This window comes from Elgaria multicarinata, chromosome 1 (assembly GCF_023053635.1).
Source record: "Elgaria multicarinata webbii isolate HBS135686 ecotype San Diego chromosome 1, rElgMul1.1.pri, whole genome shotgun sequence".
Lineage (NCBI taxonomy): Eukaryota > Metazoa > Chordata > Lepidosauria > Squamata > Anguidae > Elgaria > Elgaria multicarinata.
Window position 1 is genome coordinate 74791525 of NC_086171.1, and position 14268 is coordinate 74805792.

The 14268-nt window shown below is 40.1% G+C and overlaps 1 protein-coding gene across 1 annotated transcript in view; it reads left to right on the top strand.

Moving 5' to 3' along the window:
• Nucleotides 1–13963, top strand: part of DDC (dopa decarboxylase) — a 55507-nt gene extending 41544 nt beyond the window's left edge. The window contains exons 11-14 of the mRNA XM_063130518.1: nt 5551–5570; nt 5885–5983; nt 10145–10246; nt 13610–13963. Of these exons, the coding sequence (XP_062986588.1) occupies nt 5551–5570; nt 5885–5983; nt 10145–10246; nt 13610–13801 (413 nt within the window). The 3' untranslated portion in view covers nt 13802–13963. The remainder of the gene's footprint in view (nt 1–5550; nt 5571–5884; nt 5984–10144; nt 10247–13609) is intronic.
• Nucleotides 13964–14268: the final 305 nt, after the last annotated feature.

Here is a 14268-nt window from a genome sequence, read left to right on the forward strand (position 1 = left end):
AGTTCTAGTAAAACTAAAGCAGACCATGCAAAGCTGAAGTCAGTCCATCCCTGATTTCACGAATTTGGAACCAAAAATGCCTGCCATTATACTGTTGACCAGGCATTTTGCTGCCTTTCCCCTCAGTGATAGGACATTTCTTCCGGAGGCCCTGAACACCTCAGCTATTAGCTTTCTTGAATAACACAATCATGTGCAAATTTGATGGTTCATTTCCTCTTAACAGGTCATAAATTAAAATGCTAAAAAGCACAGGACCCAAAGCACAGCCTTAAGGCATGGCTGCTCAGGTTTCTCCAATACAATTACTGATACTTACCCTCTACCTTCTAACTTTCTGCCAGATGCTAATATAAAACATATTTCCCTTTTTCTAGCTAAGGCTTGTTAATATGGGCAATAATGTGCTACATTTACATGATGTCAATGTCAAAGGTAGGGAAATGGAGTGTTCCCAAATATACAAGGAAATTTAATGTAACATTTCCAAATCCTCTATTAGACACTAGAGGAGCCTTCCCTGCACATGTTTTGGACTATAACTCCCAGCATTCCTGGCCACTAGCCATGCTGACTGGGGCTGATGGGAGTTGTAGTTAAAAATATATGCAGGGCACCAGGTTCAGGAAGGCTATACTAGAGTAATTAGGCTCCATTATCTACATATCCAAGGGTGGAATTCTAACTCAAGAAGAAGTTAGGCCCTCTCTACGCAGACCTCTACAGGTGATATGAGGCCAGCATATGCTATCAGTGTACCATAGTCCAGACTGATACAATGAAACACAAGGAGAAAACAAGATCTAGAAATATGCGCAGAGCCAATCATTAAAGCACATGAGACCTTATCCACAGACTACTCAATAATGCACGTTTGTAGCATATTCGCAAAGAATGAAGTAAACTTTTGTGAAAATGTCTAGCCTGTTGTAGAAGACAAGCGAGTTGTGGTGGGTGGGATGCCCATTTTACAGATTGATTACACTAGTATGGCTAAGGTTAGATCAAAGGACAGCGAGTGAATCACTGACAGAGAACTAAGTAAAAATATGTATAGCGCAGCAGATCAGTCAAGAAAAAATGAACCAAGAAGCCAAAGGTCAATGTCACACACATGCATTTGGTCAAGGAATTAAGCATGGAAATCCCAAGGCAGTATTGGTAGGGCCCAATGAATTTCATTGCATTGCCTGAACATTTTAACTGATGCCTCAGCTACTAATTCAGCCTCCCCTCTGCTTTTAAAATGCAAACAAGTGATTTATTAGGAGGACAATGGGGGGAAATCCATACAAAATAGGAAAGGAAGGTTAATCTTTTTAAAACTGAGGTGATCGTTAAACCGCCCTTATATTGAACTGGTTCACACATAACAACAAACCCTGGTTTAATTAACCATGGTTGGTTGAATCATGGGTTTTCATTATATGCAAACCTGGAGCTGTGGATTAACTATGGGTTGTAAACCACAAACAAACCACAAAAAGAATCCATGGTTTGTTGTTGGGTTGTGATCTGTGGGTTGTTTAAACCATGGTTTGTTGTTACATGCAAACCCAGAATTGTGGGTTATTCATGGGTTGTTTTGCAAGGCTACAGAGGCAGTGGGCATGAGCAATAAAAAAACCCATCCACTTTACATGTCATTACTACAGTGCAGCAAAGGCAGTTGGGATACAGGCAGGAAGCGGGCAGAGGAGAAGGGAAACAAACAACCCAGTTCTTGAGAAAACAAATCAATTTGTTTGATCGTCTGCAAAGCAAATATCAGGTAGAGCAACAAACCTTTCACTAGTAGTATGTGTGAACCAGGCTGCTTTGAGTTTAGTATAGTTTCACGCAGGTTGCAGAACAGCACTCAAAGCTTTGGGTGCTCTGCTGACTTTTAGGGTGCAATCCTCTGAAGACATTCAGCAGCCTCCAAACTCAGAAGCTGCTGAGCATCTAACGCAGGGTGGCTGGGGCACAGAGGAAACCTTTGCCTGTGCTTTTCAGCCGCCCTGCATTTCTGCTAGATAGGCGATTTGGTTTTCTCAAGAACAGAATATTCACAGGCAGGGAAGGGAACTTGTTCTGGCCAGAATTTGCCAACAGGGGCAGTTCTTTGCACATGAAGTGTATTCTGTTCCCTGACAATAATGTTATTTTTTTAAAAACAAAACAAAACAAAAAACATGCCAAGTTAATTTTATAAATATTTCTGTTATTTTCTATTACTCTGACACAGGCAAAAAATTAACTACTGAGCCCACAGTGATAACAACTGGATTGGCTTGACCTAGCCTTTCAAATAACTGAATAGGTTGTGTCCCATCTCCCCCCAAATTCCACCCCGAACATATCTTATCCCCATTCCTTTTTTTTTTTTTGGTAAATATACTTTTCTTTTCCTCCCAATAAAATCTGCATTGTGGGTTTGTTCATTCTCTTTCTGTCATTTTCAACTTCAGGATAAAATAGGTATTCATAAGTCTTAACAGAGGCACGAGGTTTAAATCTCATTCCCTATTGAAATGGTGCCGAAGTTGTGTGTAACTGCATTTGCTCACATTTCTTTTATCCTTTCCCTGCTTCCTTTGTTTTCTTTCTTCTCCCATTGTTGAAATGTAGAGGGAAACTTCACAATACATTAAATATAAATTGTGCACAACTTTGCCATTCTTTCTTATTTTATTATTTATAAATTAGTGCCTCGGCCCCTGACCTGGACCGTGCAGGATGGGGAGGTTTGAACTTTCCCCTTCCAGCTGCTAAAAAGAAAAGAAAAAGGGCCTCCGTTGGTGCCAATGTTGGCTTTTTGATATCTTTCTTTTGCCCCCACTTAAAGGCAGGCCCTTTCTTTCATAGATGTACAGTGATGGCACTATATAAATACAACAACAGCAAGTAAGATGGACTCGCTAATCGGACACATTATGACAGCTCCTAATACCTGTTTGACTCTATAAAGCTGTTGTTATGCTCTTGGATCAAACCCCAGGCTTTTACCAGGGAAAAGGGGTTAGCAATTAATTGACCCTACCCTCTTCAATAAGTTTCCTTTAATTTATACTCTGTGTGGCAAAATGGGAAACATGTTCAAATCTGGAAGCGCTTCCTGGATATGGCAGCAGAAGCCTAATATTAGGTACTAGATAATTTGCAGGCAATAGCTGGCAAAGTTGACATTGAAAGCCCTTCCTCTGTCATTCTAGAATGTAACTAAAAAGGTGTGTGTGGTCAACCTGCTTGTAGTACGTACTTTCATAATTGCCTAGCAATTAAGTCTGCTCAGGAGGGAGAGAGAGAGAGAGAAATCCATATTTTGTCTGCCACTATAATTTTGTGTCAATTTGTTTTCTCACATCAGGGACTGCACATGACTTCCTGGCAGCCAACAAATGGCAGTCAGGTGGCACCATTGGAAGGATGCTCTTCTGTACTATATTATAAATGCCACATATGTAGCCTTAATTAAGTTCATCCGGGCTACACAAAGATGCAAGGCTAAGGCTTATAATCATCATGACAAGGACTAATAGCTGAGTGCATTATGCTGTACAGCTTGCTTCCAAGAGGTTACTAGTGGATCATTAGACACATCGCCTGTTACGGCAACATGCAATTAGTTACCCGTTGGCAGTTGCCTCAGTCTTTGCTCTGGCCCTGCAACCATTAAATCAACGTTGCCAGAGAGATGGAAAAGTCTGCTTTTCAGCTGCTTATCTGGGGTTCTGGTTCAGTTCCTACTGAAATCTGCCTGTTTCATTGAGACGAGATATTTATCATTCCAGTTTTGTACAACTTTATAATACCCTGGGGGATTTTTTTTAAAAAGGATAATAGAGAGTATTATCTCTATAATCAGTGAAACACTGATAACAGTCCCAACCCCACATTTGCAGAGATAATGGAAATAAGGTGGCAGGCAATTATGGGATCAGTGAGAGGAGGGAATCAGTGGAGGCTGGTGGCTCCAATGTCAGTGGGACTGTGGATCCTTTCTGGGTTTCAGTCACAACCAACAGAGACAAATGCCAAAGAACTGCACAAAGTATAAATAACAATCAAGACACTGGGGGTAAACAGACTAATACAATATGTTAGCATGAAAGAAATTACAACAGGATTAGGACACATGTAACATCAATTACATATGTTTGTAACGGAGTGAAAACATTCAGAAACAGTTACATATATTTAGTAATGAAATGCTGAAATGAAAAGAAACCGGTACACAGCGAGATAAGGCCTTACAGGATTCCAGATTTTGCATCTGTTTTGCCGCATCTTCTTCAGAAACTCGCTATAGTTACACCACTAATAAGTTTGTGCTGTGGGAGAAAAGGTGAGGCCTTTCTTAAATTGTTCCTCTGCCCCCAAACATCTTTAAGAATCTTCCAAGACGGATTGACTCAAATCCCAGGCAAGTTTTCCGGAAAGCTTCAGAGGTGGTGATCCACCCCTATAGCTCCATGAGGGAAGGGGTCTGTCCATTCCATCCCCCTTAGATGGAGTGCTCCACACCACAGGAGAGTGGGTAGGCCTCTAACTCAGCTAACTAATCTTCTCTGGCTTCAAACTGTGCTTGTTCTTTTTTATATACTTTTAAAATACTTTTTAAAAAATACTTTATACTTTTGTTTTATTTTTCCAATATTTGGGGCTTGGGTTTTTTAATGTCTAAAAACATGAATATTGGTATGGTTAAAATTTGCTTGCTGCACTGTTGAATATGTGATGTTTGGCTGAAATAGATCAAATGGTATTGAAGCAGTAAAATGTTAAAAATGTTGATTTGTCACCTTTTGGTTCAAGATAGTGGTCAAAATTTTCACCGTACCTAAAACCATCCCAGGTAGAGCAACTCCTAAAAGTTTCGTAACAATTGGATGTATGGTTTTTTCGCGTCCATCAAGGACATACATAGAAACACTTCCTTTTGGTTTTTTTTTGGAAACATATTGTTTTGTATGAAAGCTTCTATAACAAAAAAAAAAGATAGGGCCTATGTTAATTAATTAAGAAAATAAAATAAGGTGAGAAATAACAGATGGGCTTGTTAGTTTGGACTTGCAAGGTCTCACTGCAGGTTCCTACCTCAGTCATGCCAAAAATTCTACATGGTGTGGATTGGATGTGGCTTTATTTCCCTGTGTGCACTAGAGAAATCCACAATTTGGCTCTTTGTTTCAACCACATACACACTCAGGAAAATACACAAGAGTGAGATCGTTGCATGCAACTATCTATTTCCTACGTAGAAAGCATTCAATATAGCAGAGTGCTTTCCATTTAGGAATTTTGCTGTATTTGGAACAGGCCTAAAATATATACTATTGTTGCTGCTAATTCTGAAGAGCTCTACCGAGTGCCAACTTCTTCCTCAGTGGTCTTTTCATGGGTGGAAGACCACCATGCTTAATTTAACGTTCTATTTACCTAGATGTTTCAAGGATAGGACTGCCTGAAGTATCATAATGTGGCACAATAGTTGTAATAGTGAATGTCTGATTATATATTATTACATAATAACATTATTGCATTATATTTTTCCTTCCCAATTTACAGGACTTATTACAGATTACAGGGTAAGTACTTATCCCCACAAGAATATTAATACGTACTTCTAGCAACATTTCTATTTTTCATTCTCATCAGACCAATTCAAGAGTCATTGTAGTTTGTAGGAGGGAGAATAGGCAGAGTGTTAATCATCCACACATCTACATACTATGTCCAAAGGAGTCTGGAATCTGCCACATTTGGTTTCTTGAGCATTTCAGTGTTGTCTTAAAAATAATATTTCTCCTGTTTGTAGAGAGGTCTGAAAATACATAGTCAGCTTCTCTTGGTACAGATCCCTTGCTGTGTCAAAAGTAATATTTCATGGTCTTATCCCCAGCATTGGCAAATCCCTCTGGGCCGACGATTCCGTTCCCTGAAACTGTGGTTTGTCTTTCGGATGTATGGTGTGAAGGGACTACAAGACTACATCCGCAAGGTGAAATATTTTATTTTACCATTGGATACTCAGAAAGTATCAGAATAGAGACATAGATGTGGCCGAAAAGTACACATATTCAAAGAATACAATATTTCCTTAAGTCTTATCACAATGTTCTATTGCAGGCATTCAACAATTTGTGCAAACCAAATGCAGCCCAACTGGTATCTAATGGCCCCCATTAAGCTCCTGCCTGCCCAGGATTCCAGACTGTTGAGCATCTGACTGGTGGCAGGTAGCATTCAGCATGGTGGTTCACAAGTTGTCCAGGCCTAGTTATTAGTGACAAAGTAATTTTTAAACTTACTGTAAAGAATAAAATCCATCCAGGCATAAGAGAAATAAATGGGGTGTGTATGAAATTAAATACAATTTGAACAAAGAAACAAAGTGAGTCTGTTTGCCTTTTCTAAACTTACTAGCTGTACCCGGTGTAACATACGGCATTGTAGCATATCTTAAAGTTTATTAATTAAATATCATTGCATTTTATTTATGTATTCATTCATAGATTTCATTGTAAATGGTCTCTTAGTCTATTTGATCGCTCCTCTAATGTTTCATTAGCATTTCTTCTACGGTTTCTCAGAGTTCTTTCACATGGTTCAGCCATTTTAAATTCATGAAAGATGATGTGTGTTTAAGCAAAGACATTAGATGTTGTTATTGTTGCTTAGCAACCTGTATCAGCTGAAGCCTGTACAGAAACATTAAGACGTTACACGTTGTTACTGTTGCTTATATATACGTTCATGATGCAGTCCGTGGGCAAAATCCAATCTAAGCTCTACTTAGAGTAGTCCCACTGAAATGAACGGGACTCGAGCGAGTCATGACTCACTTCAGCCCAGTCATGCAGACATTAAGCGGCCGAGAGACAGAAGGGCTGGAGGGGCGTGGGCTGCTTGGAGGTTGCTGATACAGCGCCGTCGGGCAGACCTGGGGGCAGGGAGGTCAGGGGGAGGGGGAGCAGGTGTCCTCCTCTCCCTGGGGTTCCTGTCAGCCTTGGGCCGCCCGCCTAGCTCGCATGAGATTAGGCCGGGGCCTGGGCTCACAGCAGGTGAGCAGCCTCGCACCCGGCCACCAAGAACCCTGGCTGTGCCTTGCTCATGATCCAGACCCTCTCCCCAGGGTTCCTGTCAGCCTTGGGCTGCCTGCCCAGCTCGCATGAGATTAGGCTGGGGCCTCGGCTCACAACAGGCGGGCGGCCTCCCACCCGGCCACCAAGGGCCCTGGCCGTGCCTCACATATGCTCCGGACCGTGGCGCTGCCCCCTTCGTGGGGGGGGAGCAAAGAGGCAGAAAGGGAGGTAGGATTTACTTTGGAAAGCCCAGAGGAGTCAGGCGAGGGGCTTAGGAACCTGTATCAGCTGACGTTACACATTGTTACTGTTGCTTAGCAACCTGTATCAGCTGAAGCCTGTACGGAAACATACCTAAGTGTTTTATATATATAGATTGGCCATGATTCAAGCAGCATGACTTATATGTGCATTAGCAACAGTGGAGAGCCGAATTTAAACTTAAGGATAAGATGTCTAATATTTAAAATGTATCTTTATATAATATGGGGGTTAAGAACAATGGGTCAGGAAAGCTAAATCCCAGAAAATAAGGGATTTAATGGCAGTAATAAACATATCCACTATTGGCCAACTCTGTAGAACCAGTACACAGTAGGACTATAGGGTTTGCATCTGCTTGTCCTGTGCATGTCTTACGTCTACCACTGTATCCCAAACCTTCCCTTGCACCTATTCATTGGACACAATATATGTAAAACATATGGCCATAAAGTCTGATGTGAGTTGTCCTAATTCCTGCAGTCTTTACCCCTCCTTATTTTTCTGATTAAAGATTGTAGTGGGCTGTTGGTTTTATGTGTGTCGTGCTCTATGGCTTTATATATTACTGATACATTATGCCCAGTCCGTGGAGGTGACATGGGCACGGAGTCAGGATTGGCATGCGTGGTCCCACTGCCAGCTGATACAGATAGGGCCAATGAAACTTGTTTACGTGTTATAACTAGGGATGGTCAAATCAATCCATACCCAGTTTCACGTGTATTCAGTCACAGGTTCATTCAGTCCAGTTTCTGCATTATTCTGCATATTTTAAAAACTGCACGGAAATTCACTTTTTCATATGCAAGTCATCTTATGCATTTTGTATCCCTCTTTCCCAAATATATGCATGTTTGTACACAATTTCTCCTAATATATGCATTTTTGTACAAAATATTTGAGTGAAGGACTGTATTGCAAAATTCAGAGATAACTGTGTTCTAATCAGCATATTAGTCCAGGAAGTGCATATTAAGTTGGTTCACTTAAAAAAATAAGGAACTAGTTGTAACAGAAGTATGTATGTTTTTGATTTCTACTTTGCCTTCCAATAAACATATAGGCCTTTACTTTTATAGACTATATTATGACAAACAAACACATTTAAAATTGCTTTTAGTCTATAATTTTGTGAATTATCCTAAGCTCTGCTGTAATATTAAAGTATTACATGGCAACTAAATTCCTAAAAAAACAAACCTCAAATTGTCCAAATAGTTTTGATATTTGATTTTTAAAAAATGGTTTTAACCAACAATCCTATGCATATACTTACTGGGAAGTAAGTGCCAATGAACAAAATGTGACTGATTTTTGAGTAAACACGTAGAGAATTGGGCTGTGTTAAGCATCTTGTATAGCCACAGAGAAAGCACTTCATATGCCTTTATAGGATTTTAAAATCCAAAGCTTTTGGCGCCCCCCAGTGGTTTTATTAAATATTCCTCATAATTATAAGTAATTATAATAATGTCAAAATTTTAAACCTCAGGGAATTATTCTTTTTCTATAAATCAGCTGCAAAAATGCAAGAAAAGTCAAACATTTCCTCTTACATCTCCTTGATAGTTGCAACACTATGCAAGCTAACTAAACTTAATCCTTTTAGTACTACTGAGTAATATGGAGCAGTTTCCTGTCACATTTCAGCAGCAAATTTCACTTATTTATTCATTTTTATATACCTCCAGTGCAGCCTGCAAAGGGAGTGGTAGTCTTGTAGCTGAAGATGGCTTCCAGACCTCCCACAGTTGCCAACCTGACCATGTAGCTCTGATGGTGGTAGTACAGAGAGAAGGGCTTCCAAGGAAGATCTTCAAAAACCCGAGCAAACTCAGGGAACACGAGATAATTTCTAATTTCAGAGGGATTAGACATATTCCCAGAGAGCAAGGCTATCAATGACTACTAGTCAGTATGGCTATATATTACCTCCAATAGGCCTCTCAATGGCATCGCTGAGGAACATGCCTGGTCACTGTGGGAACAGAATAGGCCTGTGATCTGATCCAGCATGGCTCCTCTTATGTTCTTAAGTATTTGTAAATTCCAAATGAGTTGCTTGTATTTACATATCAGGCTACTGATGCACCACATATTACTGTCACCTGTCAATGTAGCCAGGTGACAGTAGTTATTTTTCTAACTCAGGCCTTCGCTAGACGGTGCGAAATCCCAGGGCAATCCCTGGGATTGTTCCTGTGCATCCACATGATGCACAGTGGATCCTGGGATCAGGGAGGGATGATCCCTCCCTTGCCACGGTATCTTGCCCTACACTTTAGGCCCGCTTTTTCCGCAGTCTCGGGCTGAGCATGAGACCGCGGAACGTGTGTGCGGGTGTTGCGGTTTGTCCCGGTTCCTCGCGAAGAGCCGGTACCCACGCACGGAACACAGAGCTCCTCAGGAGCACTGTGCCCATCGTGGGTGGGCATCTTCTTCTTTAAGAAAAAACAAACAAAATGGCAGCCTCAATGCCTTTCCCTCTGAGGTCATTGCGTGCTGCTTGTGAACAGAGGGGAAGATCTCGCAATAAAAATATCGCGGGATCTTCACCCCTCTGTCTTGCTAGACCGCTAGGTCTACCTGAGGCCTCAGTAATTTTTGTGGATATATTTGCAAGGCTAGAGTTCATAATACCATATTAACTATTTATCTGTGTGAGGTGCTGTATCGATTAGAAATGTATGAAAGAAAGTGCAAAATGGGAATAGGACTAGATGGTAGTTGTGTTCTTTCTAGCTCTGAAACTGTTTATTGTTTTGGTTGAAGTCTGGTTCAATGTACCAATTAACTTCTCTTTTTATTTTTAGCATGTCAGGCTAGCGCATGAATTTAAGGACCTAGTGCTTCAGGATGATCGATTTGAGATTTGTGCTGACGTCATACTGGGACTGGTGTGCTTCCGACTAAAGGTAAACTTGCAATACTTTCCAAGGCCCCTATCCTCCGTTGTGCTTTAACATATTGCTCTTTGGCGGGATAATATTTAACACTACATTATGAGAAAGTTGGAGTACTTCATCGAGAATGACATAAGCTAAAGGAGCTGCTTGGTTTTCTTTTGCCTTGGGTCCTACAACAAAAGGACATTTTGACTTATTAGAAGAATGCAAAGATGGTGCAGTTCAATGAACTGGTTTTGGTACCCATGAATTGGCATTGCTATTTGGCCACTAATGAAATGTTTGGGTTTTCAGATGATGTCCATTTAATTTGACTTATTTTACATTTCCAAAAACTCTGTAGGAATTTTCGCTAGCCTTTTCAAGATTGTTTTTGCTTCTCTTGAAACTAGTCTAAAGGCCATGTAGTCTGAAGGTGAAACATATTTTCTCAAACTTTCAAAATGTTCTGAATGCCTACACTGCTCAAGCTTTAGTTTAAAACAAAAATGAACAGAATTGGTCTGGTAGATCTCGAGTAGTACGTTTTACACTACAGTATTCTTCTATACGATTCCTTGCATGTATTGCCCTTAGGAGCAGGGAGCTCAAAATACAGCTCTGGATCTTACTTTATGTGAAAGTTGATGGGAACTCAATTATGAACTACAGCACTTGGTTGTTACATGAAATTGATATTAGTGATGGCTAAAATTCTTCCACAGCTTTGGGAAGCAAGAACCCAGCAGTGATCGAGCCTAATTTTAATACCATTCTTCCATCTCTCTTAAAGAAATCAGCAGCTTTCTTAATGCTGATCATCTGCTGCTATGACAAGGAGGACCAAAAATTAACCCTTAGCCACATTAAGTCTCTCATATTGCTTTCTTTGACATTTGGAGAGATAATATTGTGCGATATCAGATTATCATTAGCTTACCGCTTGAGCAGATGCCTAAAGTGATACGCTAAGATTTAAGGGATGTGATTAAGCAGGGGAAAACAGTTTACAAAAAGCAAAGAAATTGAGAAAATTAACCTTTTGGCTGCCCCTCATTACCAAGCAGAGCAGCCATTTCTCTTTCTGGCAGCTTCATGTCCTCCTCCCACACACCTTTCCATCCGATTTCAAGGGAAAAATAAGTTTTTTAAATTTAAACAAACAAACAAAAACACCAATTATTTGAAAAATAGTGCCAGTTAAGCTTACAAAGAACACCCCGCCCCCACACCCGCCAACAATCATCTCAAGAAATTATCCAGACTGAAAAGGCGGAACTCACGTTGCAAATAATACCCAAAATAGTAGCCCCATGTTGCTTTTCCTTCATAATTTCTGGTACTACTAATCCCGTGTCCTCATGCCATTACACTGTGTATTTCCCCATCCCTGCACCACCATTTGCTGCCACTGGTGGAGATGGAGAAATTAAGAGTGTAAAAACAGCAAGACTTGGGGTAATTTGGAGGGAGGAGGGCCTTGATGTGGGGCAGCTGTTTTGAAGGCAGCCCATTTTCCTTGAATTTGTTCCCCTGTGAAAGGTCCCCTGCATTATGATAGTTGCTACACGTGTAACAAAGCCACACCACCACAGGGTAAACATAATGTCTATAAAGAAGCAGAAACCAATAATTCATTTAGGAGGAAGGTTAAGAAGAACCTTCCTCTGAGAGAACATGGAGAGGATTCAGGTCTTAGATGGACCAGTGCTCTGATCCAATGTGACAATTCTTATGTTGCTATGCTCCATTTCACCAGAAGTGCGTCTTTGCATCACATGTAGAGCAATGACTAACAGCTGTCACTGGACCTACAAAAACAATCAGCACCAACTCTTATAAGAATATACATTTACAATGAAGACAATCAAGTTTATAAATCTGCAAAAATGGCTAGCAAACTTGTAGAATCTCTTATTAAACAGGGAAAATTAAAATTCAGCATTGTTATCAGAGCTGAACTAACGGAAAAATCTTTCAATATGCCCAGCTAATACTTCTTATTAGATATCCTTTCATTGCAAGCACAAAATATGTTTGTTTTAGATGAAGGCCATCCTGGCTTAGATGAGATAGTCACCACCACCACCCCTGCGCCACCCGCCTCTAAACTGGAACTCTGCAGTTCCTTGGAAGCTTATTGGCCAGAGAATATGCCCTCAGAATCCTATGCAATGCAGGGCCACTTTGGTAGGCAGTTAAGAGTTCTTTGGAAGACAAGTCAATGTAGAAGGTAGAAGGTTTGAAAACCACTGGTTTAACTAATATACAAACACCTAAGTAGCAAGGGTCATATAACCCCAAAAGTAACTGTAATGAAAAATGAACCTGTAATTAAAACAATTAAAATTCATGAACATTCAAAATTAGTTTTGCTGGAATATAGAGGTCTACCTGGCGCCTAAACTGTACTGCTTTCGTCGCCAGCTGAAGACCTTTTTATTCTCTCAATATTTTAACACTTAATTTTAACTTAAATTTAAATCTTACTGTTTTAATTCTGTATTTTAATCTTATATCAATTTTGCTGTGTGGTTTTATGCTGGTTGTGCTTTTTATACTGTATTTTGTAATTGTGCTTTTAACCTGTTGGTTGCTTTATTGTGGTTTTAATTTTTGTGAACCGCCCAGAGAGCTTCGGCTATTGGGCGGTATAAAAATGTAATAAAAAAAGAAAAGAAAAAGTGAAGCCATAGCTATGGCTGGTCAAGATTCCCTACTGGTATCAGGTAGTTTTGAGATTCCTCCTTTGAAGATTCTGAGTTCAAGAAAATCAGAAAACTCTTCTACAGGTATATCTCTATCTTTAATTGTAAGATGATCCAAGAGTGTGCGGGCGGGAGTGGGAATGCACTAAGTTCAGGGAATACCAACATCATTGGTTTATCCTGGGTCAGTGATCAGAGCCAGAGCAGAGTCTACATGAGATTTGATCCATGGGAAGAAACTATTGGACAACGTAATTGTGTGTGTGTGTGTTGGGGAGTGGAGGGACAAGATTCCCCACAAGGTTTAAGGTCCACTCTTCAAAACGTTCAATATAAAATTGTAAAACAAAAAGTATATTGAAGATATACTATTTGTTTTGGTAACTTCTTATGCCTCATAACTAGAGCAATGTTAGCAACATAAGCCAGTCGTCATTTTTAAGCAGAGGAACTAGAATCTTTGGCATGAATACAAAGTAGATAAAGCCTATTTAATTTTTTATATCAATAATCACTCAGTGTGTAGAACTAATGATTTAGCCAGATATAGGGGTGCTCCTAAGGAATAATCACATATGGTCTGAAATTTCCTAAAGGGTGGTCCCTGGCAGAGCTGCTAGAATGACATGTGTGATGTTAGTGACCACTATTGTACATATTATTGTACATTTTATCATTACTCTAGGGCACTAATGAACTTAATGAAGCACTTCTTCAACGTATAAAAGATGCGAAGAAGATTCATCTCGTTACATGTTACCTGAGAGAGAAATATGTGCTGCGTTTTGCAATTTGTGCCCGCACGGTGGAGTCTGCTCATGTCCATTTTGCCTGGAAGCACATCACGCAGTTGGCAAATGAACTTTTGAAAGCATAGAAACAGCAAGAGTAATGGCTAAAAACAGAAGATTTGATCCAATGGAAGACTTAAGGAACAGTGAAACGTCAAATTGTAGTAGTGAAATATTGTGTGTCTTGGCATGTCTGATACTTGCAAAACTACCAGCAGCAAACTGCGCTGTAACCAAATCCAGAGAGTATATAAGAACATACTAATCACTTTGCTGGATTAGGTGAAGATACATATAGTCCATTATTCTGTGTCTGACAGCAGCCAATGAGATGCCTCAAACGAGCCAGAACATAATGTTCTCTCTTGATGTTTGTCTGCAGTATTTGCTATGCAGTGGTATATGCATAGCAGTTCCATTTAGCAATCATGCCTAATAACCCTTGATATTTCTGACCTCCATGGATTTGTCTATTTTATTTAGGCCATCTAAGCTAGTGGCCATCACCACATTTTATGATAGAATGAACAGAGGACATGAAAACCAGTCAATA